Source organism: Gymnoscopelus microlampas, assembly GCF_963454915.1.
Source record: "Gymnoscopelus microlampas genome assembly, chromosome: 18".
NCBI classification, from domain to species: Eukaryota; Metazoa; Chordata; class Actinopteri; order Myctophiformes; family Myctophidae; genus Gymnoscopelus; species Gymnoscopelus microlampas.
Window position 1 is genome coordinate 23,281,283 of NC_139955.1, and position 24,577 is coordinate 23,305,859.

Sequence of the window (24,577 nt, forward strand, 5' to 3'; positions counted from 1 at the left end):
CTTCACACAAAAAAAATTGGTTCAACTAAGAGATTCGCTGAAAAATAAAAGGATTTTTACAGTGTAATTATTTTCATGAGTCGCCATTTCCTCTTGTTATACAAATAGCGTTACTCCTTTAAGGAATATCTCTAATATATAATATAGTAGGTTGTGCATAAGGGGTGGGTGGTGGGGAGTGAGAGAGAGAGCATGTGTGTGCGTGACGGTAAGGCTGGCGACCAGAGCAGAGTTAAGAGTTAATGTGGTAACAGACTGATGTAGAACTTATTATTAAAGAGGGAAATTAGCTACAGTATGCTATTTTCTATCCAGCAATGCTAATGATTCCCTGTGGGAAAGGGGCTTAATAAAATCAATTCCTGATAGTCTAAATCAAAGCGCTACTGTACTTCTCTGCATTTTAATAAAGAGTGTGTGTTGGTACCCATTTCTGCAGCAGAGTCTCTTCAGCTTCAGTTCTGAGCAGTTTAACTGGGCCAGGCCAATCAGGATCCCTGCAAATGTTCCCTGTGAAAAATAACAGATTAGATGCCAGAAGAGTGTTGTTACTGGAATTAATGAGCTTCCAGAGCAATTTGACCAAAAAGCTTGTACTGTATATAGAATTTATACTACAAAGCACAATGCGCTGTACAGTTCTATAGACCTCTTTTACATGACGATACAAGTCAAACTAGAAAGGGGCACACAATGGAGTGCAAACCTCTGCCAGGAAGTACGCCTCGATAATAATTTATAACCTGCCTGACAAAGTAACGTTAAACTGCATCTCACGCTCTGTCTCTCACTGTCTGTGTCCCATGCTTGTGTCATATTAAGTCACCATGCAATTCTTTAAAAGTGTGGTCAGTTTTAATTGACTAATGTATGTAAACCTGCCACAAGCTCACAGTGCATGCATGCCATATGTGTGCGGTGTATGTTGTTTAATCATGAATGAATGAATCATCTATAATTCAATGTTTTTTGAATACCTCGCTTGTGACTTTTTTAATTCTAACTCTTCTTTATTTGTTTACATAAAGGACACTAGTAGTCCTCCAACATCAAATGCACGAGACATGTGTGTTTTATACCTAAAGAACTGAGTAATTTTCATGCAAAACATTCCAGTCATTCCAACCAAATTACAAGGCAGCCAGCAGTGATAATGTGTAACGTTTCCTGTTTACTGCCAGAGCAGCAAGTACACCAAGCATAAAAAACTAAAAAACAAAGAATACATAAATGGGATATATTTGTTTTTTAAAATACTAGCATTAATGTAAAACGTACCAATAAGACCATTTTCTGACGAAGTATCATCCAAAGAAAACCATATAATGTGTATGCTTGGTTGGTTTTGGTTCAGGCCAGGTGACAGATAGATTGTTGGTATCAGTTGGTTTCTCACCTGTTCAATGACCACATGTTTACCATGATAGTCCAGCCAGATAGGCACTTCAGAGGTGAAACGAAACTCCCTGGACAAGATGATGGCAGAAAGAGACATATATAGGCAATGACAAAAAGAGAGAAACGATTTAGATATTAAACCTTGATTTACCACTTACTTTGGGGGATATACTAAGTATGCTCGGTCTTTTTCACCACACCGCCTGTTTTATGATTACTAACAAGTCAAGCTGCCCAGTATAAGCACAGTCTTCCATTGCAGGCTACTGAGAAACTACAAAAGGGCATTTGAGGATCGAGTTGAGACTAAAGGGTGTAACATGTAACATGTGTGGTTACTTGTTGATGAAGGGTAGGAAATTACTGCACACCACTTGTGGCCGGATTCGGAAGCATGCTTGTTAGCATCATCACACAATTCAATTGGTCTAACCTTCAGAATACTGCTGCCCTGTAGAAATCAAACTCCCTCATTGTTGAGATGTGATTGTGCTTACATACCGGAAGTAGATTGGCTGGTCAGTGGAGGAGGTGGAGCCAGCGGAAGAGGAGCTCTGTTCACTGTAAGTGGTTTCCACAGAAGCAGAGAGGTCAGCCCCCAGGACCCCACCTGACTCTGCCTCCTCAGAGGACTTCTGTGAGGAGTCTGCCTTCACTGAGAGGATCAATGGATAAGAAACATCTCATATGGTCTCTCTGTAACAGGGGTTTTATATATGCATAAAAACATTGAGGACATCCAGCTCACCCTCGGCTGCAGGGTCCAAAGGCAGGTAAGGGTTAACAGATGAAGCTAGATTACTGAAAAAATCCTTCAGGAAGAACAGAGCATCCTAGAGAGGAAAGAAATAAGACAGGTTGAGGAATTCGATCATGGACAATAGGCAGATACAACAAATGTAAACTTCCAGAGACATTGAGTCTTAATGAACAGCATATATCTATGGAAGGTGGTGAAAAGAAGCTGGTATTGGTTTGTTAAACAATACCAGTTGTGTTTGTATAGTAATAAAAGTGGTTCTACAGTGTCTCTTGGTGACGTTTCATTTATGAAGCTGGTGGTACCTGGTCAATGTTGAGTCGTAGGGGCAGCAGGCTGACTCGGAGACAGCACTCTGGACCTCCGAGGCCAGACTCTGGACACACCTGCAGGGCCTTCACTGTCAACTGAGACACAAAAACACCTATTCTCAAAACCAATACAAAAGATAGATACATTTCCCTTCTTTCACTGTTATAATTTAGTTTAAATGTCTGAAAATAGTTTTTAGTGGGTATTTTAACCTCCGTGGTGCACCAGATGAGTGTGTTTACGCCAGAATAATGGAGAAATTATTGTCAGCTAACTTCAAATCACAGAAAAGCACACTTGTGGTCGTGAACATTTGATGGCACTCTCAAACTATTTGGCACCTCAGCTGATTAAAGTTAAACACAACATAAAGAACCAAGGGAAATTACATTCCACCCTTTCTTCATTACGTCTCCCTTTTCCCTTCTCTCCCTGTCTCACCATGTTGGAGTGGGCTCGGCGAGGCATGCTCTCGCTCGTGTAGAGGTAGAGGAACTTGTTGAGCTGTGAGGAAGCCAGCCTGTCTCGGACCTCCAGCTCCTGGACGATGAACACCTGCCTGGAGAGGGGCTGCTCGCTGCCTGGTCCCATTCCCACACCAGTACCAAAACCCACCCCCTCTCCCTCCTGCCCCGGAACTGGCACAGCGTAGGCCTCATGCTGGAAGGACACCTGTGTGACAGATGAGTACAAAACCCCATTGGAAGAGACGGATGCAGAAACTGAGCACAATATCACAAAAATTGCTTGTATGCCACCTGTACTGTACATGTCTTTTGGGTAATATGGTGGTAGTGGAATAACTGTAAGTACCAGAAGAAAATATCACCTTAAATAAGATTCATTGGCGGTTTTCTCCTGCACATACACATGCATGCACACACACATATGTAAATACATACCTTGGTGAGCTGTATCTCCATGAGCAGTGTGTGCTGCCGACCGATGCCTCCAGCCCAGCGCCAGGAGTTCTGAGGTCGGGAGGAAGGTGCAGAGCGGGATGGGGAGCCACGCACACCCGCTGGGACAGAACGACCCCTGGAAGATGAGCAACATGGCAAGAGTCATGGAGAAAACAATCATGGAGTTATTTTGTATACTGAAAGCAACTGTGAAGGGAAACCTTCATTGGCTTACAGACCTGTCTAGTATATAACATACACACACATTCACTCAGTCTCTCTCACTCTTTTCCACACATTCTATTTAATGTAAACAGTGATTTGTAGGTAATGTGTTTGTGGGAGTTTTTTGACTAAATTATTATTAACACATTGCATGCCAATCACGTAGATCTACACGAACCTATTTATAGCCGCCACGTGCCAATCGCGTAGATCTACGTGAACTAAAAAAAATAATTATTATTATTATTTTTTTTTTTTCAATTTGACACAAAGACCAAGGAGATATGATTTATCAAAGATATAGACTCCTATCCACTTCCTTATTAACTTAAAAAGTATTTATCTCGGCTCCTGAGTACTTTTTTTTTCAATGAAAAATCTCTGGCACTGGCTAGAAATATTCAGAAATACCTCTGGCAGTTAATGGGTTAACATTGAATGTGGCTGAACTATTTTACTTTTGCTGCGATCATTAGAAGAAGACTTAATTTGAATTATTTATTCTGTTAATAACAAAGCATTAATTATGTTGAGCTGAGTTGTATTTTGTGTGTATAATGATGAAAGTGATGTAGTGGCAGATCAGTGTTTAATTAACAGTGATACGTATGTCCTGTATAGGGGAGGGGGTGATTTTCCTCCCTGGTTCTTTGGACCGGAGAGGGGAAGTCAGGGAGATATCTCATTGAGGACCTTACCAGTCAGACATCTGCCTCTAATAATGAACCTGTCTCAATAAAGAATAATATACTGTGGGGGGCAGTAGTGGTTAGGGCGCATGCCACATAGGCTCTGATGCCGGACATCGAGTCCAGGTTTAACAGCTATCTAAATAAACTGGACTAGCCCAGAATATACCTATCGCATATAAAAAAGGCTAGCCCACTTTAACCCTGGGTATAGTTAGTTATATATAGTTATATGGCCGGGGGTATGTTACACCTAGTTCAATTCCTGGGCCCAGAAGACCTTAGCTGCATGTCACTTCCCGACTCCCTCTCCCTGTTTCCTGTCTCTCTACACTGTGGACTACCAAGAGGCAATAAAAAAGCCAGAAATAAATTGAATAAAAATATAACATATAAACTGAACAGTAATGCATTACGTGGTAGTCCAAAACTCAAGTCAAGTTACAATGAGAGAGACATTTGATGTTTGTCTATTTGGGTACCTACGTAGTCAGTGTGCATGTGTGTGAGTGTGAATACACAAGAACATGTGTTACCGATTTCCATGCTGGGCATGTACGGACAAGGGCTTGCCCCCGAAGTCCTTGCCCCCATACAGGTGCCAGACAACTGAGACTTCCCGGAGCACCACCCTGCTCTGGGGCATTGGGAAGCGGCTGGGCGCCCTGAGCAGGTCTGAGCTGCCCCGTGGCCTGGAGAAATGACCTTCCTTCACCTTAATGGGCCCCTGGGTGAGCACTGTCACCACAGGCTCACCGTCCCTGGGCTGAGAGAGGGATCAATGAGTATTAAAATCAGTCAATGAGACAAAGAGAGTCAAAGTCCCAGCCTTCACCTGTATTTATGCCTTGTGTCATGTCAAAAATATCACCTGCCTAGTTAAAATATATAAAAAAGAAATCATTCATTACATTGCAGAAACCGACTAAGGACAGCAATGTCAGTCACTGATTAGACAGAGACACTTGACATTTATCTGTTGTCTAAAGAAACCAATGAAACAAAACAACTGTCCACCAGGTAATTAAACTCACAGGAATGCCCATGCCAGGAGCCTCCAATATGCAGAAGTCATCGTTGTCCGTCGAACCCTCAGAGCCTTCTTCTGACATCATATCAGCCTGTGCCTCGGTTGCTGTGGCCACTAATCCATCCAGTTCAGAGTCTTCCCCTTCCAGAAGGGAGGATGGCTGGGGCTTTGGGGCCTCTCCAGGGAAGAGGTAGACTGAGACAGGTGAGCCCCGCAGCATAGTGGGAGAACCTGAACAAATGCACAGCATCAAATAGAGAGATGTTGGGGTCTGTGCAAGCGTATTTTGATATAGGCTGAATTGAATTTGAAGCCAATGCAGAGTGAATATTCTGTTTTGTAAATCAAACAAATTCGGACCATCCATGTGACAGAAAGTAAGAAATCAAATACTATTTGTTGATCCTTCAGTACCTGAATCAAGCTCCACATCTCGTTGTGTCTTCTCGGTGTCAATCAACGCATCGGTTAGATCATACTGATTTATCTCAGCAGTCTCAGCAGGAGGGCAGGGCGGCAGCGAGGCAGGGCTTTCCGACAACTAAAGAAACATTTTTTTAATTGAAGCAAGTTAGCAAAGCGAACAACTTGTATCATCTTCATTCAGCTTCTGAGTCTGACACAGTCATTGACACTGTGTCTATATTGACCACTGTGCACTGTAAATGCATACGTTTTTAGCAGCTGCAAAGCTGCTGCTCTACAAACAGGCTGGGTACTAGTCCGACACCTGAGTGACACCTAAGTGTCATTGACTGTCCTGGCTGTCCTTCACTCCTTTAAGCCAATGGCGACACAAATGGGGAGACGGCCCGCCCCCCCGCAGTAACCGTGCTCCGCTGCGCTCCCCTCATTCACAGACAGTGCAAGTTTTACTGCAGCCTCAGGCAGGAGGGTTAGCCTAAATGCTAGCGTGCTTCATTAGACCTAGTTTGCCTATTAAGTTATTATTTGGCCATGTTCACACTGACTTCAATCTTAGCTATTGTTGGGAAGACCCGTGTGGTGTCAAAAAATGTTGCCACCACTTATATAAAAAACATTAGAGCGTTTAGCGTCGCAGATTCTGTCACGCTAATGTTGCCAGGTTTGGCGAGAGAAACAAGCAATCTGAAAAACAAGTAATCAGGTCTATGAAAACAATCACACACACACACACACACACACACACACACACACACACACACACACACACACACACACACACACACACACACACACACACACACACACACACACACACACACACACACACACACACACACACACACACACACACACACACACACACAATACAATGCAGCTGCTAATAATATGACTGTCAAGTCATATTTATTTCTTGTTTTCTATTGTGCATTCTGAGAGCTGTTAGGTTACATTGCTGAAATCCTGCTAGCTTAGCCATTGAACGACCCTTCTGAGGAAACTCAGAATCCACAGAGAACCTGGCCACTTGGAAAAATTTGTATTTTCTAGTTCTACCATCAGTGTCAAGGTCAAAGGTCATATCATCAACTGGGAAGAACAGATTTTTGACAGTCTTGATTGATAAGAGGATAATATCAGGCCCTTACCGGCAATTTCTGTCCGGCGATCTCAGTGGGTGAGGCGTGTTTTGGTGGGGGGTGCAGGTCACCCTGGGAAACCAGGTATTGCAGCATGTTGACCAGGGCGGCACAGGAATCAGAACAGGTGTGCAGGTGTACCACGTTGTTGGAACATCGCAGCTCAAACAATGGCTGGCTCTGGAGGTCAGAAAGAAAAGAACAGGGAGAAATGGAGAACAGAACATCTAATGAAACAGGTGAACAGGGGTTTAGGAGAGTGAAACAAAGAGACAGAACTGGAAGAGGGTATAAGAGGAAAATGAAGGGACAGAGGAGGGGTGCATAATTCTACCCCATCATATTATATTCATCTAACTGTAATGTGAAATACTGGGAGAATTCCAGTCATATAAGCATGTACTTTAAGTAATTTTCCTCTAAATGTTTAATTACATTTGGTAATTGGGAGGTAATTTCTGGTTTTGAATCTATATCCATACTCAATAAGATGCTCATTTTATTTTTAATACATGTGACGGCACAACAATTATAAAAGCCCATGTCCACGTAAAAACGTGTGTCGGAATTGAGACTTAAGATTTCAGAATTCTGAGTACTTTTCTCACAATTGCCTATCTCACATTGTCGGAGCAGACAGATGAGATATCAAGTTGCAATTGTGAGAAACAAAATCATAAAAACGTGCCTACCCAGAGTTCGGCATGTTCGCTTTTCATAAGGAGTATGCACCAGGCCTAACCACCATCCATCATAAGCAGAGATGAATAACTGCAGAGCTATGGTGTACTCGATAATGTGTACTCACCAGTTTGCCTGTGTCACTGCCTTTAAATGTGGTGATGGCCAGCTCCAGCAAGTCAATGTCCACAATACACACATAGTCTGGGAACGGAAAGAGACCCAGGAGAAAAACATATTATAATGTGTACATGTTGTAAAAAACTCTATTTACTACATTGTCCCACAGGGGTATATATATTAGGCCCCCTCCTTTTTTCCCTCTAGACCAAATATCTTTGCCGGAAAAATAACTAATCTACAAGCTCACAACATGTTGCGTTGGCTATCGATTCAGGGGCTGGAGCCAGGCTACTGCTCAACCATACAGATTCATCAAAATTACATTTTATTCACACAAAAAAAGATATATAGTGTAACTTTGAATGTACTGATCCACATTCTATGGCAAAACACGGCCTCATATTACTGTATTTTCCTGTATGCTTGTTACCAAGACACATTTCTGAATCTATTATACTAGGGTTACATCCACACACACACACACACACACACACACACACACACACACACACACACACACACACACACACACACACACACACACACACACACACACACACACACACACACACACACACACACACACACACACAGTCACAAAACAATCCCGCTGCACATGTCCTCCTACCTTTCCTCAGGTCTACTGTGTCACTCTCACACTTGTCAGAGAGGTAGATGGCAGAATCATCCAGGATGAATCTAACAAACAAAAAACACAACCACACACTTAGGCTTTACACGGTTTCTTATTAGTAAAAAATAAAATGATAATAATAATCTTTGCCTATAATGACAGTGGTTAAATAGCAGTACAACATATTGATAAATGACTGTAAATAAAATAAAATATCCATGAATGTGGTCTGACAAGGACACTAGCTGATAATCATAAAACACAGACAATCCTGTTCTTAAGAAAAAACGTCAGAGCTGATGTGATGTTGATCTTAACCACTCAAAGGCTATATGTGTAGTCCCCCAGAGCTCTATACTAGTTCCATGCCTATTGTCCCTCTACACCAAATCTCTTCCCCCAAATTAGCCAATCTACAAGCATTATGAGCTTGTAGAACTGCTATTTTTGCCAAATATTTGCCCCAGAAAAGGGACTCTAGGGATCATGTTGTTAAAACAGCATGGGTTGATATTTTCCAAATGACAACTTGCTACCTCGCTGGAGTTGAACTGATGAATTGATGATACAGCGGTGTTACCTGAGGTGGAAAGTGGCAGTGTCTACGATAATGTTGCTGGACAGCGAGAATGACTCTGCTGTGAATAACACTCGCAGTGGCAGATACAGGGGCCTGAGAGAGAGAGAGAGAGATAGAGGGGTAGACAGGATTAAAGAAAACGATGATGGAACAAGGGGGTTTGAATGTTATATCAAATGTTCACATTTACTATCTATTAAGATCTATACATGGGCTATACAACATTTGCATGACTGTGTGTGTGTGTGTGTGTGTGTGTGTGTGTACCTGTAGTCTACAGCGCAGGTAGCCAAGTGTGTATGCAGGATGGTGATGACTGCAGGGGGTGTATATCCCAGGATAGGATCATCGATGACGTCCAGAAAGTCAACCAACTACAGTAAAAAAAAAATGAAACAGAGATTCAGTTGGGAGGAAGCTTAACACATTTGAAAATATTTTACTTATTATGAATTCAGTCTGTCTGAAAAGAGCAGAGTATGTCAACTGGTTTCACTGAGGAGGCAAAATCTGTCACACTGCCGTCATGCTGTGCTGACAGCAGGGCTGTATGATGAAGGAACGCTACTTTAATAAACTAAGCTGGGCCTTTAGAAGAGTCTGTACTGTACAGTATCTGTGTATGTCAGTCTCATGAAAAGTAAATCTATGCATGTAAAATGTAATTCTTTACAGCAAATGTCTTAGCTAAACCAACATTGTTCTTGTAACGCACATTTGTACATCATGGCTAGGCAAAATACTTAAACATTGTCGTTTCCACTTGGCCAAAGGAGACATCGACATGCCCACAAGAAGCCAGCCTGTATAGTGCAGCTTGGCCACTGAACACTGCATCAGTGTTCAGTGGCCTGCGTCAGTGTCTTAGTCTTAGTCTTTTGAATAATACACCATTTAGTTTTAGTCCTATTTTAGTCTTCTGAAAATTGTTTAGTCTTAGTCTTAGTCTTTTGAATAACACACCATTTAGTTTTAGTCCTATTTTAGTCTTCTGAAAATTGTTTCGTCTTAGTCTAGTCTAGTCGACTAAATTTCAAAAACCTTAGTCTTTTAGTCTTAGTCGACAAAATTAGCACTGCACTGCATTGTGATTTGTGCAGCTTTGTTCGCAAGCTACACACATACTGACTTACTATCGACAGCTAACAATTGGACAGGGAGGCTATGCTTGCTGATACTAGACTCTACATCTTGTTTATTTATTTTCCTGCAATGGAATGTGTGGCTAATGAGTCACATTGGGATGATCCTGTAGTAGATCACAGACATGTGATAGCCCACTGACTGCACAACCAGCACACTTGTGTGCAGGGCTTCAGGGCTCTATTATGCCTCCTTCCTTGAATTTTACATTCATGCCTTCTAGTTTAATGCATTTTGAAAGGTGAAACATGGGATAGATGACACAGAGATGGGAATGAAAACTCTGGATGAGGAGCACTTGCTTCCAGGAGCTTCTTGGTACTTCTTCCTACCTGCTCGTACCAACTGTGATTTGTCTGCGCCATGTAGTGCCGCATAGTGGCGCCTTGGAGACGAATTGCAACCAGGAACTCCTAGAGACAGAACAGAAAACAAGGATATTTAAACAAGACAGGGTCCCTGTGGATCTTGGACTACATGTGTCCAGTCAGTGACGCCAGACATGCATGATGTCTATGATCTATGAAGACTCACTCAAAACCCCTCTCCAAAATTGCTCGCCCCCTAGAGCCACGCAGCAAAAACAATTGTGAATTTCAGTATGGATGTGCCATGTTGGTCTCTTTCACGAGCACCCACCTTGATGTTTTTCTGGAGGTCCAGGGTGATTTTGATGGCTGTGGACAGCATCTGGAGCTTACTTTCCCTGCCACTCACACTGCTCACACCCACCTCTGTGGGGTAGATGGTAGGGTCCAGGTGCTTCGGGGGAGTGAAGCTGGGCATCTCCAACCGTTCTGGGATGGGGGAGTCTTTCACTGCCGCTGTAAGAGAGAGAACAACCTTGTGATTATGGCCGACACAGAAGTGTGTTTTGTGTATGAAATATTTATGACGTCACACACCTCGATGGTATAGCTCCACCCGTCTGCTCTCTACACAAAGGAAGTTGAGATTTGGGTTGTTCTGGTGCTGTGCCACACTGAATAACTTCCCCTCTTCCAGGTCCAACACAATCTCACCATGATTATCCTCCTCTGCCTGAGAACACAGAGAGGAATGGAAATCATTTGGAAAATACTTTTGTATATTAAAAGAATGCAGTGGAAATAAATGAAAATGGCAGGTAAGACAAAATGATTTAAAAATAAAACATCTTCCCTGATCATTTAAAGTGAATAAAGGGATGAACAAATGAGATCGTCAGTAGATAATGCAGTCTCACTATGGTCAGCACATAGCTGGCTCACCTTCCTGTCCGCCATGGCTTGAAGGCGGCCCTTGCCTATGAGGACCGTGAGGGAAAGAAGACTGAGGTTGTGGTTAGGACGTGGCTCTAACTGTCTCCTAGCTGATTCAGTGGCAGAGGCGTACTGAGCTTCATCATCCTCAGAATCAGAGTCTGTGATGCAGAGAGAGAGAACGGATTAAATCTATGAAAACACTGTTCAGTAAAGAGTTAAAACATAAAAGCGGCTTGCTCAATACGTTCAGTTTTATCTCCCATTGGTCGTATGTGAAATTTAAAGACGTCAATGTCAAAGCTGTAATTGGGACTAACCCAGTCTGAAGGCTGACTTGCAGAGCTGAAACTCATCGTCAGTGTGATGGCGGTGGGGGGTGTGAGCAGAGGGGGGAGGAGGGGGAGGGGGCTCCCACATCAACAGGTCATTGTTAATCCTGCAGGAGACAGACCGACAAGAGAGGTGGAGAGAGAGAGTGAGGTCGTGTCACGTATTACAGCAGATGTGTGCAAAACGTGTGGAAAAACTGACAGTGGACAGCTGACCTGGTGTCTGCTATCATACTAGCTGAAATACACTATATTATGATGGATGTGATGACGTTACATTTTAGACAGACACACAAACCTATTGTAAACGCTCTGGAAGGCCTGTTTGCTAGGCAGCAGGATGTAAGCCAGTGGCAGGCAAATGTCCATCACACACTGGCTCTGGGCCACACACTGGGCCTGGAACTGACGCATCTCTTCAGGATCTGCTGGAATGACCATCTGAGGAGAGGAGACCAGTAATCACAACTCTGGTAAAGGAAAAGAACCATGTGAACATTAATGTGTGTATGTAGGTACCAGCGTACCTCCTCAGTCTCAAACATAGTACGGTTGGAGGAGAATGGAGAGCTGGTCTTATCACGGAGCTCACAAGGACTCTCAAAGGACATAGTCCCCAAGTCCCCGGCCAGGCCAAGGCTTAGTCCACCTAGGCCTCCTCTCGAGTCCTGGGACTCGCCTCCATTCACACGTACCGATATCCTAAGAAGAAGGATGAACCAAAATGGACAACGGTGAGACATTAAAACTGCGATGTGACTTGATTGTATCATGCAAAGCAGATATATTTATAAAATAGTAGTATTTATCATGCAAAGGTCTTGCGATAACCGCAATAATACACTTGTTCTGGAGTTTTACTTTCATGAGCGTTTTGTGGACATATTATGGAACATGATAGTTTTATTTAATGGTCATTGTATTTGGATGGGACAGTGCACTGAGACGTGAATGATTTCTCCCCATCCTTATCCTCACTCCCACCACTAACCTGGGCAGGGAGTCTTGGTTCTTCTTAACTCTGATACAGGGAAAGGAGCCTCCCTCCCAGTCCACATATGATCCTGGAGGAGACAATACAAGATCATCATGGTGTGGGAAAAAAGGAAAGAAATATATACAAAATGTAAAATTATTATTAGTACCAGAATATATGTGTGTGTGTGTGTGTGTGTGTGTGTGTGTGTGTGTGTGTGTGTGTGTGTGTGTGTGTGTGTGTGTGTGTGTGGGGGGGGGGGGGCAGAAAGCAGAAAAGGCCATGGGTTCACCAACGTCAGTATGGTTCATCCTCTGGGAGCATGAAAGTATACAGAAAATGCCATGGCAATCCAGCAAGAATTTTCTGAAATATCTTGTTTGGGACCAAAGTGTTGGATGGGTGGACAGACTGGCATTGCCAACCTTAAAGGCCTGCTAGCAAACGCACACAAATACAACTAACTACCATATGAACTGCTGCTTCTTAAAAAGCAAGCATCTTAAATCCAACACCACTCTCTCAACACCCCACCCACCGTGCATGTCAGTAAAGGAGGCCTCTAGCAGCTGTGTGAGACAGGGAGCAGGGGGTTGGCCAGGGGCTGCATGTTCTCCCTGATGGAGATCTGGGGCCTCCTGGTGCTTCAGTTCCAGATCCGTCAGCTCAAGAACCAGGGTCTCCTGCCGCACATTCCGCTGGCCTGGGGGCCGGCGCATGGGAAGGGGACGTAGGTCTGGTATGGGGAAGCGGAGCTTGACCACGGCGTGGGGGGAGAGGAGCGAGAAGGAGGACCACAGCTCACTGCTCTGGGTCTGAAAGAGTGGTAGGAAGGAATAGGAAAGAATGAGAGAGGGAGGAGAAAAGCTGTCCATCTCACACACACAACATTGATATCAGAATTTCCAAAAAGCCAACCTTTTAGGAATGAAGAAACAGCAGCAATATTTATTTTCCATACACATTATTTGTGCATAAGAATGTACTGTAATTTGGGCATGTTCTTGTTTTATTCTCCTCCTCACTCTACTCACTAACAACAAGTAACAAACAACCTGGCTGTCACAGGCTGACCTGGGAGCTGTTCAATGGTGTGCATCTGAGATCGATTGCATTTGTTCTTACCTTCCCCGAAGGTTTTGCAAAAATGTCCCGTTCTGTCTAGTCAAGACACCAGCTTAGTGCTCCGCTGACCACTGCTGTGTATGTACTGTATGTATCTGTGTAAGGTGTTGTTTACCTATGTGTGTACAGGTCCAGTGATTTGTGTATGTACTGTATGTATCTGTGTAAGGTGTTTACCTGCGTGAGTACAGGTCCACTGATTTGTGTATGTACTGTATGTATCTGTGTAAGGTGTTCACCTGTATGTGTACAGGTCCAGTGATTTGTGTATGTACTGTATGTATCTGTGTAAGGTGTTCACCTGCATGTGCACAGGTCCACTGATTTGTATATGTACTGTATGTATCTGTGTAAGGTGTTCACCTGTATGTGTACAGGTCCAGTGATTTGTATATGTACTGTATGTATCTGTGTAAGGTGTTCACCTGCATGTGCACAGGTCCAGTGATTTGTGTATGTACTGTATGTATCTGTGTAAGGAGTTCACCTGCGTGTGCACAGGTCCAGTGGTTTGTGTAGGACAGTGGCTGAAGGCTTTGCTCAGGCTCCCCAGGCGGGTCAGGACATCCAGGTCCAACTCAGCACTCAGTTCCGCCAGCTCAACTCTCACCTCACTGTCTCGACGTACAACCCGCTGCTTACCCTGTGGATACACACACACGCGAGCGAGCGGTTTACGACCTTCTCCAAGAATAAAAAAGCTTTTTCACTTCTACTCCTGCCTCTCTATTCCACACAAACATACATGCATGCTCACACACACACACACACACACACACACACAGGTTGTCTAATGGTGCTGTTTCACTGCATGGTATCGGCTTGTATTGATTTTCAATGCACTGTACCTGGTCATCATAGCAAAGTACAACCCTCTGCGTAGGAGAGTGCTAAACAATGGTAAAGTTAAAGCTAATGATAACGCTAATAGTGTCTGGAAACATGATTCTGATCACATTTTCATTCAGTTGCTCAAAATTGATTCATGGCAGTGTGCCCAAGAAATGAGGCACTGGGGTCCATCAGTTTGCGAGATTATCTCCAGACACACAGACAGACACACAGACCAACCATCTTGTAGACGTCTAGACTCCTGCAGAGCTATGCCGTCAAAAGTACCAAGTTATATTTTTGCCCAGTGGATAACAAACATGAGTCGAGCCATTACCATGCAGTGGAAAAGCGCCATAGTATCCTTATTTCTCTCCCCCTCTCTGTGTGCGTGTGTGCGTGTAATACCTTGCGCAGGTGTTTTTCAGTGAGGCCATAGTGTAACTTTGCACAGGGTCTGGCAACAGCTCCCACTGTGAACAGACCGGCTTTCTGGAACTGCAGCAACTAAGACCCAGAGACAGAGATGGACATGATGTCAGCTCACAGCACATTACTGTAATAGATGGTTTCAAATGAGATACAGAGGGACAAACAGGTGTACACAGACATGCAACCACACACAGAATAGAGATATATTGTATAGATAAATATAGATGTGTTGAACATACACACACAGTATAGATACTTGAAAAAAGACAGACAGATGTAGATAGACAGACAGACTGTTCTCTACCTCACTGTACTGAGGATTGCTGTCTTCCCAGAGACACTCTAACAGTTCCAGCCTGCTGAATGAAATGTCAGAGGTCACAGCCCGACTGTGGCGGCTCCCACTCCGCATCTCTAAGGCGACCTGTACCGCCGCCCCCGTTAATCTAGGAGTAGGAGTGATGGAGAAGGAGAGGGACAAAGAGAGAAAGGGTCACTTATAAGCTAACGTGGGCTGCCTGTGTGTGTGTGTGTGTGTGTGTGTGTGTGTGTGTGTGTGTGTGTGTGTGTGTGTGTGTGTGTGTGTGTGTGTGTGTGTGTGTGTGTGTGTGTGTGTGTGTGTGTGTGTGTGTCTTGTTGTCTGTATGCATAGATACATAAAATTGCAATTTTCTCTACTGCAGTTCTACAGTCCTGGAAGAGAACACATAATTTCTGACAGCATCACTTAAAGGTAGGGTAAGTGATATTTTTGGGTATTTATTTTGTTTTTTGTTAACAAGGTTAAAGTACTATATTCTGATAGTAATCATTGCTACAGAGCGTTTGTTCGGTGACATGGGTCTCTCCAGCTCTTTATTAAACAGAATATAGTACATTTTCAGGTAGGTGACACATTTTAAGCCAATCAAGCCATTTTCTGTTTAATAAAGAGCTGAAGAGACATTGGAGACTCCTTATATGGACAGGACACTCTATAGTAACGATCAGAACATAGACCGATTTTAAAATCACTTACCCTACCTTTAACAATATACTATATGCATGTGTATGCATGTGTATAACATTGTGTACCTGAGGTGGGAATGCGGGCAGGCTTTGGCGAAGTTTCCTCTCAGATGGCGGAAGTCTCTCTCACTAAACATGCTGTCCTTGAAAAAGGCCAGCTCACGGAAGAACACCTGAGACACTTGAGCCAATGAGGAGGCTCCATCAGGCCCGGGGGGTGGGTCCTCCTGCAGCAGGGTGAGGGTGAGACCACCCAGCGTCAGCCGCAACAATGCATCGGGTTTCAGCGGCTCTGACCGGTTGGTGTGAGAGCGCCCTAAACAGGAGATGTGATGGCACATGAGATTCAAGATTCAAGAAAGATTTGTCCCTCCCTCATACAAGTATGTGCAGTGAAATGTGTGTGGCATGCTCCACAGACTGTGCTTTATATACAGCAGGGGTCTTCAACAGGGGGTCTGGTACCCGGGGGTCCTCAGAGTTAATACAGGGGGGCAGCCAAATACTTGTGTGATTTCTTTCTACATTGTTCCCTTAACCCTTGCATCCCTGTTCTGAGCAGGAACATTAGCCGAAAAATATTTTCGTCAAAGAGGGTTGGTGTAGAGGGAAAAAAAGAGCAAACCAAGTACAGAGCCAAAGGTACATTTATTTTACCAAGTGGGTTTAAGTGGTTAAATGTTTGAAATAAACAATAAAAAAAATTATACACTACATTGATGATAGTCATTGAAGCTATCTATGAAATCTATGAAACACTATGCAACACAATTTTATACAATATGTAGTGGGGGTCCCTGCTTCATCTCTCTCTCAACTAAGGGGTCCTTGGCATGAAAAACCCTGAAGACACCTGATATACTTTAACATTGCACTTCCTAAACACTTCATACATATGAAGTGAAAACATATTTTTCAAACATATTAAAAAATAAATATTGTGAAACTACAATTTCTACATTTATTTAGTCTCAATAATCATGATGTAATGGACGGTGATATCCAAGATATAATTCTGAGCCCTGAATTCATTCAAACCCTGTATGGTGCTGTGACCTCACCTCTGGCTCGGCTGCTAACCTGGGACATACTGGACAGAGAACCTGCTACGGGATAACGCCTGGGGCAGTTCCCCATGCTGCCCTGTGAGAGGAAAACAAAACAAGACTGAATGATATGGCAGGAAGCAGGTCCAGTAGGGAAGGAAAGAAACAACATTTCAAATTGTTTTAAAAAATGCCTGTCAATACATTTCCCAACACAGAAACACAGATGGCTTTCAATTGCACACACCCAGGCATGACCATAAAGAAAATAATCACTGGGGATGTTATCAGAAAAGGGGGAGGGGGGGTGTCTCTGAATGGCTATAAGTTATTTGACAAACAGTGACAACAAGCTGTACCTGTGCAGAAACTGAAGCAGGCTGTGCGAGACTGGCCAGGCTGTGTGTGGACGACTCCATGTCGCTGTCTGACAGTTCGCTGCCTGAGCGTGCAGACGTCACACTACTGCTCATTCCCCCTGGACCCATGGAGTAAAACATCTCTGAAGGGACATCACACACACACACACACGCACTTCTTATAAAGTTGTTCAGAGGAGAAGAATAGCAGGAGCTTTTATGCCTTTATGGATAGGACAGTAGGCTGACAGGAATTGGGGAGAGAGATGGAAAGTGACATGCAGCAAAGGCCCGTGACGCGCTGTCAGGCTACATTGAGCCTAGGTGCCTGGACCGCTACGCCAGCGGCCCAAGCAGCAGAAGTGTTTTTAGAGTGAAGCGCAAAGGCCCTTTAGGGACACCAGGAGTACACGTCCATGCCAGTAGTGTAAGGTTCCTCAGTGTACTCAGTGACGTACACTCAGCAGTCAAGGCTACATCTCAAATGTACAGCTAGTGGCTTCCTGGCTCGTGGTGCCAAGCACGAGCCAGTTTAGATATCTACAGATAGTATGACTCAAAGATATAAATAAAAAGACTGTAAATGTCAATCGATATTTGAAGTGTTTTGTTTTTTGTTTTGTTTTTCAAAATCACTACCTGAAGGTCAGTATTCAATATATCTAGAATATGGAAATGGCATTGGAAAATGGAACAACATGGAAATTCATTATAATAATATAATAATAATAATCGAAACAAGAGAGACCCGTTTAATGAGTAGTTAGATACTTCTGTGGGATATCACAGAAGTGGGATATCATTGCCATAACATATTATATACTAATATATCACATTATATAACAGAAACTCTTCATAGATAAACAATATAGGTACGTAATATTACATATAATAACGAGTAAGTGGTATAAGCTCAAAAGGTGCTGGTCTTCCATACCTCCATTCTCCATTCCATAGAGGTAAGGCTCCAGGTCATCCTCGGCCTCCCAGTCCCTGTCCCTGGGACTGGAGCCCAGCTGTTTGCCCAGGTCTTCCTCGATCAGACGCAGGTCGTCTGAATCTAAGGGACGGCTGTGCACTCCGCCACCCTTGGTCTCTGGCTCTGTAGTAAAGACAAGGCATCTGATCTGACTGGTGTGTTTGTGTGTCTGGTTATATAGGTGGGAACCTGTGTGGTAAGACTTCAGGTAACCTCTGATCCAAGGGGGCTCGGGTGGCGCAGGGATAAAAGTACCTGTCCAACACCGCAGAGTATAGGGGTTTGAATGCACCATTGTGCACCTGACTTGGCAGAGCATCTATACGAACACAACTGGCCGTGTTCATGGGAGGGAAGCCACGTGGGGAGGGCGATCTTTGTAGCTACGCTAGCGACTCCTACAGGCTGGGGCGGTGCCTCCCAGCGGGGGGTGTTGAACGGAAGGAGTAGGACGGAGGTGCAACATTCTCTCTGTGGCGGCTGCTCACGGGTAGATGAGCAGTTTACACACTACAGGTGAGCCAGTAGGGTACAGTAGCAGTGCAGTGGTAACACACAATGGTTTGGGGAGGTTTCATTCAATTGGCATCGACTATATTGGGAGTTAAACGTATTCATTAATTATTATACTTAAAATGTATATTAAAAAGAAACCTTGGAGTGGGGAATGGGGCTGGGTCCATTGACGGTATGGGCAGAGCATTCCACAGAGGGGGAGGGGCTCACCCAGGTGCGCACATCAACTACTCAGTGACGCAAACATGGTGACAACAGCAAGTTACGCCACAAACATTACGACAAAAAAAAGCTGTTGTTGTGTGTGTCAGGTTTAGATGGATGTCATTAAATTATGCATTTTTTTACAGTGTAAACTTTTTTCGTATTAATGTACAGTAAGTTGTTATTCAATAAAATTTTGGTTCCCGCCTGATCGGAAAAACACAGACTCTGGTCCTAACGATCTACGTCACCTCTCAATCACCGTTTAGCTACGCCCAAGCAAGTGAGCTGCTCGCTCATTCTATTCGCCGTTTTCCAATGAGAGTTTCCAGACCTCCATTCAGAGTGGAGCGAGCTTGGAAGGCTGGCCACGTGAGACTACACCTGTACCCTGTAATGTAGGTCTACAGGTAATTGTTATTGTGAGCATGATAGGGTATCATTGTACCTGTCCTGTTATGTATCATTGTACCTGTGTGTATGATAGGGTGTGTATTAACATTGCACCTGTATACAGTATGATAAGGTGTGAATCATTGTACCTATATCTATGCAGAGGGCTGCCAGCAGGTCTGTCAGATGTGTTATCTGATCTGGAGCAATCAGCAGGTGGACACAGCCTACCTTCCCATCCAACTCCAACTGTGATCAGACAGAGGCAGAGGGGGATAGAGGAGCATAGCGACACAAAAGAGAAAGAAAAAGGAATGGATGATTAATTGTCAATAATATATCATCACTGTAGGACGGAAACCATTACTTTAGTTTTCAGGAAATTAAATGAAAGAAATGAACCTGTGTTCCAATGGATCTAATGCTTATTATTTAGTCACAAGCTCTTGTTAATACTTTTCCGAACACAGACGTTTATTTGCTTTTCTGCAGAGAGATTTCACATTGTACTTGTTAATACTTTTCATTGGTTAAATATTCATAAAACCCATAGACAGACTTTCAACCTTTGCGTGACACTACCATACAAAGTACAAACTAGCACATAAATACAAAAATAAACATTAAAAGATAAAAAAATATGGAGATACAAGGTTTCTGCCCTATAGCGACGATAAGGAATATAATGCATTAATGAGTGATCTGATGATCACACAGACACAGAAGGGACATGCACACACACACGCATACACACACGCATATACCCACCTTTGGTCCGGGGAGCATGTCATTCTGTTTAATCTTCACGGTGGTCTCAATGAAACCGGAGCAGCTTCCTATGAGGAGTGGCTGCTGAGGAGAATTAGAGGACGGGGCCTTTCTCCCTCCCTCCTCCTCCTGCTGTTGTTGTTGTTCATCTTCCTCATCTTGCTCCTCCTCTTCTTCCTCCCCCCCTTCACTGGCTGTGGTGGAACCTGCCAGGTCCCCTACGAAAGACTCGGTCTAAGACAGATAGAAAGACATGGCTGCGAGTGAGTGAAGTGGTACAATGCTTGTCCGTGCACGATTAATAGAATAGATATTAAGTGAAAAGAATGATATGAATCCTGGGAAAACCAGTTCACCTGGGTGTATCAATGAGAAAGTAAAGGCACGACAGCAGGTGACAGAGGCAGTCGCACTCAAAAAAGTAAAAAATACTCCACCCCAACCCAAGATTACAGCGTGCCGATCGATGCCGATCCCAAGTCCTAGACCACCAATTACTGATGTTTTAAAAAGAAATTCAACAGTAATTTTCTTTTATTTAACCACTTGAGCCCTATTAAAAAAAGAAGAAAAAAATGCCAATCTACAAGCTCACAATGCGTCACACATGTTGGTAACTTGTAGATCAGCCAATTTATTTATTTTCTTACATTTTGCCTATGAGGACATGCCTAAAATAGGGACACCAAGTTGAGAGTGGTTAAAAATCGAGATGCATTGGCTACATAATTGACGATACCGATGTCATGAAAAAGTCAAATAATGGCTGATTTATCGGCCAAACTGATATATCAGTTAGGCTCTACCCAAGATTGGACGCAGACTGTTTTTGCAATTGACGCGTAAGCCCTGTCATAGCTTCCTGAACTACAGCTTGACTATGGTGTCACAGTGTACTTGACATTATAGCTGATCATTTTCCAAAGCATACCGCTGTTAGTTAAGATTTTCAAGGAAGTCACTGGATTCCATTCATTTCAGTACGGTATAATAATCAGCTTGCAGACTTGAAATGTGCTTGAGAAAGTTAAACCAACACAGTGGCACCTTATAAGCCACTCTGCCTGTTTGCTCAAAGTTTTTAAAATTAAATAGGTAAACAAATTCAAAAGAATTTCATAAATTAAAAAAACAAAGAAATTCCATAAATTAAAAAAAACTAGTGTTCGGGGCACTATGCAGCTCTCAAACCTACATTGTGACGTGTTATGAGCTTGCACATCTGCTATATTCACTAGTTTGGGTCACGGTGAGACACCAACTAATTTCTTGGGAACAACTGCTCTACGCCATCTGGGCACATAATTCTTTAATTAACAGTACACAATAATTTCATAATAGTCCAAAATAAAAGACAAAAACACAACAATACCCAATGCCAATAATAAAAACCAATAAGTCCCTCAAAAGGAGTATGTAACACCTGTCCAGTCCTGAGGCTCTCATAGTACAGCTGTACAGCGCTGAGCTGAAGGATCTTGTGCAGGAAGGCGGGCGGCTGGTGAATGTCTACAGGCACGGCAGTCTGACCGGCTGGGTCCCGCACCGCCTCATCACAGTACTCCAGCCTGGTGACACACACATACACACACACAAAGAAGCAAGCACACAAAGAGTCATGTGTGGACATATTTGTACAACATGTTATTATACAGATGAACAAAGGATGTGCGTGAAAACACACACACACACACACACACACACACACACACACACACACACACACACACACACACACACACACACACACACACACACACACACACACACACACACACACACACACACACACACACACACACACACACACACACACACACACCTAATAAAAGACCAACAGTAACTTCTGTTGGTGGTCTGAATTGAGATAATCCACACTACATACATGATCACCTGATACCACTTTGAAGTTAAACTATCCAGAATTATCCAGAACAATAGTTTAAGATCTACTATCTCCTTACTGGCCTCCCGGCATGAGCACTTAAGACTCTCCAAATTATCCAGAATGCCGCAGCACGCTTGGAAGTCAACCAGCCAAAATGTTCACATGTCTACCCCTTCTCTGCTCCCTCCATTGGCTCCCAGTTACTGCCCGCACAGAGTACAAAACACTGATGTTGGCCTACAAAGCAACCAAAGGTATGGCACCCCCGTATCTTCAAAGCCTGATCCAAACCTACAACAACAGCTAACACAGGGAAGCTAAAACATCCGGACAACACTCCACACATCCCAGACTCTTCTCCCTTCTGGCTCCCAAACTATGGAATGAACTCACCATTGCAATTAGAACTGCAGACTCACTCCCAATCTTCCGCCGTAATCTGAAGACTCACCTCTTCAGACTTTACCTTAGCCCGTAGCACTTGCCGTAGCACTTGCCCTAGCCTTGACGACCTTGCAGGCTTATTTAAAAGCTAAAATGTAATTTAGATAGCATGTTATGTAGACAGATGCCAGGTCATTGTTGACCAGGCATCCTATAGTGTGTATAGTTTCAATGTATAGATTATACTTTTTCCCCCCCGGATATTCTACTGTTAGACTGATGATAGGTTCTTGGTTAACTTATGATCCTAGATTAATATTGCTACAGTTATTCTGTTAGAACGATGAAATGCAGACAAAAAGGGCCGGCAGTTCTGTGAAACTGTCAATACACACAAGACGGGGATCAAACAGCATCAGATTGGGCCATGCAGTCTTATTTGAACAGATTAATCAACAGCGCAGCATCTACTAATAGGTTAGCACTGGCGCTTCATGTGTGTCTGTAATCAGGTAGGCATAGATGACGGGAGACATTAAACACTTCCCAAAGTCAATGTCAAGTCAATGGAATTGTCAGCGGTCATTCTGTTCAAATGAATTATCCTTCCGTGTCTGGCTTGCTTTATCTCTTGTGTCAATGCAGGAGTGGAGTTTTCCCATCTCTTTATTGCTACTGGTATATTTCTACCAGGCTTTTGAGCAGACGCAAGGGTGCAAGTAATGGTGCACAAACGTTAATATCTGAATCCAAAAGTCAGTGGAGCTCCAGTTTGCAATGTCACAGTTCCTGCTAATATTTTTGCTAGTATCATCACCAAATTACATATTGCAGCAATACAGGAGAAAGATCCTGCATCATCTCAAATGCAGAATAAAACAGGTGAAGGTGAAAAAAAATTAACAGGCTTGGTCAGGGAACAACATCCAGCCCTATTTTCTCAGTAATCCTGCACATTTTGCTGTGAACCTTTTGAGAGGTGTGAGTGTGACCTACCGCTTTATGTGCACCTCTAAGGCAACGCCTGTTTCCAGGTCCAGGGGTTGGTGCTCGATGCGGACGATAGTGTCCAGGAAGGTGACTTTAATACGACGGAGGACTGCAAACAGGCAGAATGACAACGGGTCACTAACTCTCATTCCTCAAAATAAATAATCTCTGTGTGCTGCTATTCATGTTTGGATTGGGATACTGTCATTTTGGATAGAGAAGACAGCACACAATTACAGTGGGACTATTTGCATATTGAAAACACAGATGCAAAATGTTGTCTGTCTCTCTCTCTCTCTCTCTCTCTCTCTCTCTCTCTCTCTCTCACACACACACACACACACACACACACACACACACACACAGTGTGTAGATCTCATCTATCTCATCACAGCAGAGAGACTAGTGTCTCCGTCCAGAGCTTCCCCAAGCACCCCCACCATAAATGTCCCGCACAGTTACATGGGCTTTATTATATAGCTGACTCACACACAGTCGGCATGTTTGAAATAGGTTTGTGAGTCGGCTGTTTGTAAATAGTTTGTCAAGGAGAGGAGTTTGACAGGGAAGAACAGGTGATGATTGTTGCATCTACTAATACATTAAATTAATCAATACCACAATGACTGCTATATGAATTTTGTCCACCACAATAGGTATATACACACATACCCGTCTCAATGGTTTGTGCAAACATCTCAAGCCCTTCCAATTGTGCAGGCGGCTCCTGCTCTGGGGGGTCCTTCAGGCACTCCTGGGCCAGCTGCATGCTGGAGGTCATCATGCTTGAGGACCAGCCTTGGGAGTCCCAACCCCCACCTAAATGGAAACAAATAAAGAATATTCACTGATGTGGGTGTTTTCACTGTTGTCATGAAGCTAGCTGAATGTAACTGAGTAATGATGACAAATTGCTGAGTGATTAATAGTCAACCTTCTCCCTATTCCATTGTCCTTAGTATACTTCATCTTCTGATAGACCATATCAAAGTTTGTGCACTACTTTATGATTGGCCTATTACACCTTATTATCCAACAGAATAATGGATAACCTGTTTGGCAT

The 24,577-nt window shown here is 43.4% G+C and overlaps 1 protein-coding gene across 1 annotated transcript in view; it reads right to left on the reverse strand.

Moving 5' to 3' along the window:
• The window catches only part of atg2a (autophagy related 2A), a 30,745-nt gene that overhangs the window by 3,899 nt on the left and 2,269 nt on the right, over positions 1-24,577 (reverse strand). Inside the window, exons 3-38 of the mRNA XM_084085690.1 lie at positions 24,187-24,333; positions 23,521-23,623; positions 21,676-21,820; positions 20,253-20,486; positions 19,634-19,733; positions 18,330-18,494; positions 17,393-17,535; positions 17,049-17,130; positions 16,054-16,303; positions 15,284-15,425; positions 14,956-15,054; positions 14,204-14,359; positions 13,130-13,406; positions 12,607-12,679; positions 12,143-12,317; positions 11,914-12,056; positions 11,604-11,722; positions 11,293-11,444; positions 10,948-11,083; positions 10,682-10,866; positions 10,375-10,455; positions 9,167-9,273; positions 8,900-8,992; positions 8,314-8,384; positions 7,690-7,766; positions 6,891-7,061; positions 5,731-5,857; positions 5,321-5,547; positions 4,823-5,052; positions 3,373-3,508; positions 2,912-3,142; positions 2,464-2,565; positions 2,147-2,231; positions 1,900-2,053; positions 1,397-1,466; positions 428-510 (exon numbers count right to left, since the gene is read on the reverse strand). Coding sequence (XP_083941816.1) covers positions 428-510; positions 1,397-1,466; positions 1,900-2,053; positions 2,147-2,231; positions 2,464-2,565; positions 2,912-3,142; positions 3,373-3,508; positions 4,823-5,052; positions 5,321-5,547; positions 5,731-5,857; positions 6,891-7,061; positions 7,690-7,766; positions 8,314-8,384; positions 8,900-8,992; positions 9,167-9,273; positions 10,375-10,455; positions 10,682-10,866; positions 10,948-11,083; positions 11,293-11,444; positions 11,604-11,722; positions 11,914-12,056; positions 12,143-12,317; positions 12,607-12,679; positions 13,130-13,406; positions 14,204-14,359; positions 14,956-15,054; positions 15,284-15,425; positions 16,054-16,303; positions 17,049-17,130; positions 17,393-17,535; positions 18,330-18,494; positions 19,634-19,733; positions 20,253-20,486; positions 21,676-21,820; positions 23,521-23,623; positions 24,187-24,333 — 5,071 coding nt within the window. The remainder of the gene's footprint in view (positions 1-427; positions 511-1,396; positions 1,467-1,899; positions 2,054-2,146; positions 2,232-2,463; positions 2,566-2,911; positions 3,143-3,372; positions 3,509-4,822; positions 5,053-5,320; positions 5,548-5,730; positions 5,858-6,890; positions 7,062-7,689; positions 7,767-8,313; positions 8,385-8,899; positions 8,993-9,166; positions 9,274-10,374; positions 10,456-10,681; positions 10,867-10,947; positions 11,084-11,292; positions 11,445-11,603; positions 11,723-11,913; positions 12,057-12,142; positions 12,318-12,606; positions 12,680-13,129; positions 13,407-14,203; positions 14,360-14,955; positions 15,055-15,283; positions 15,426-16,053; positions 16,304-17,048; positions 17,131-17,392; positions 17,536-18,329; positions 18,495-19,633; positions 19,734-20,252; positions 20,487-21,675; positions 21,821-23,520; positions 23,624-24,186; positions 24,334-24,577) is intronic.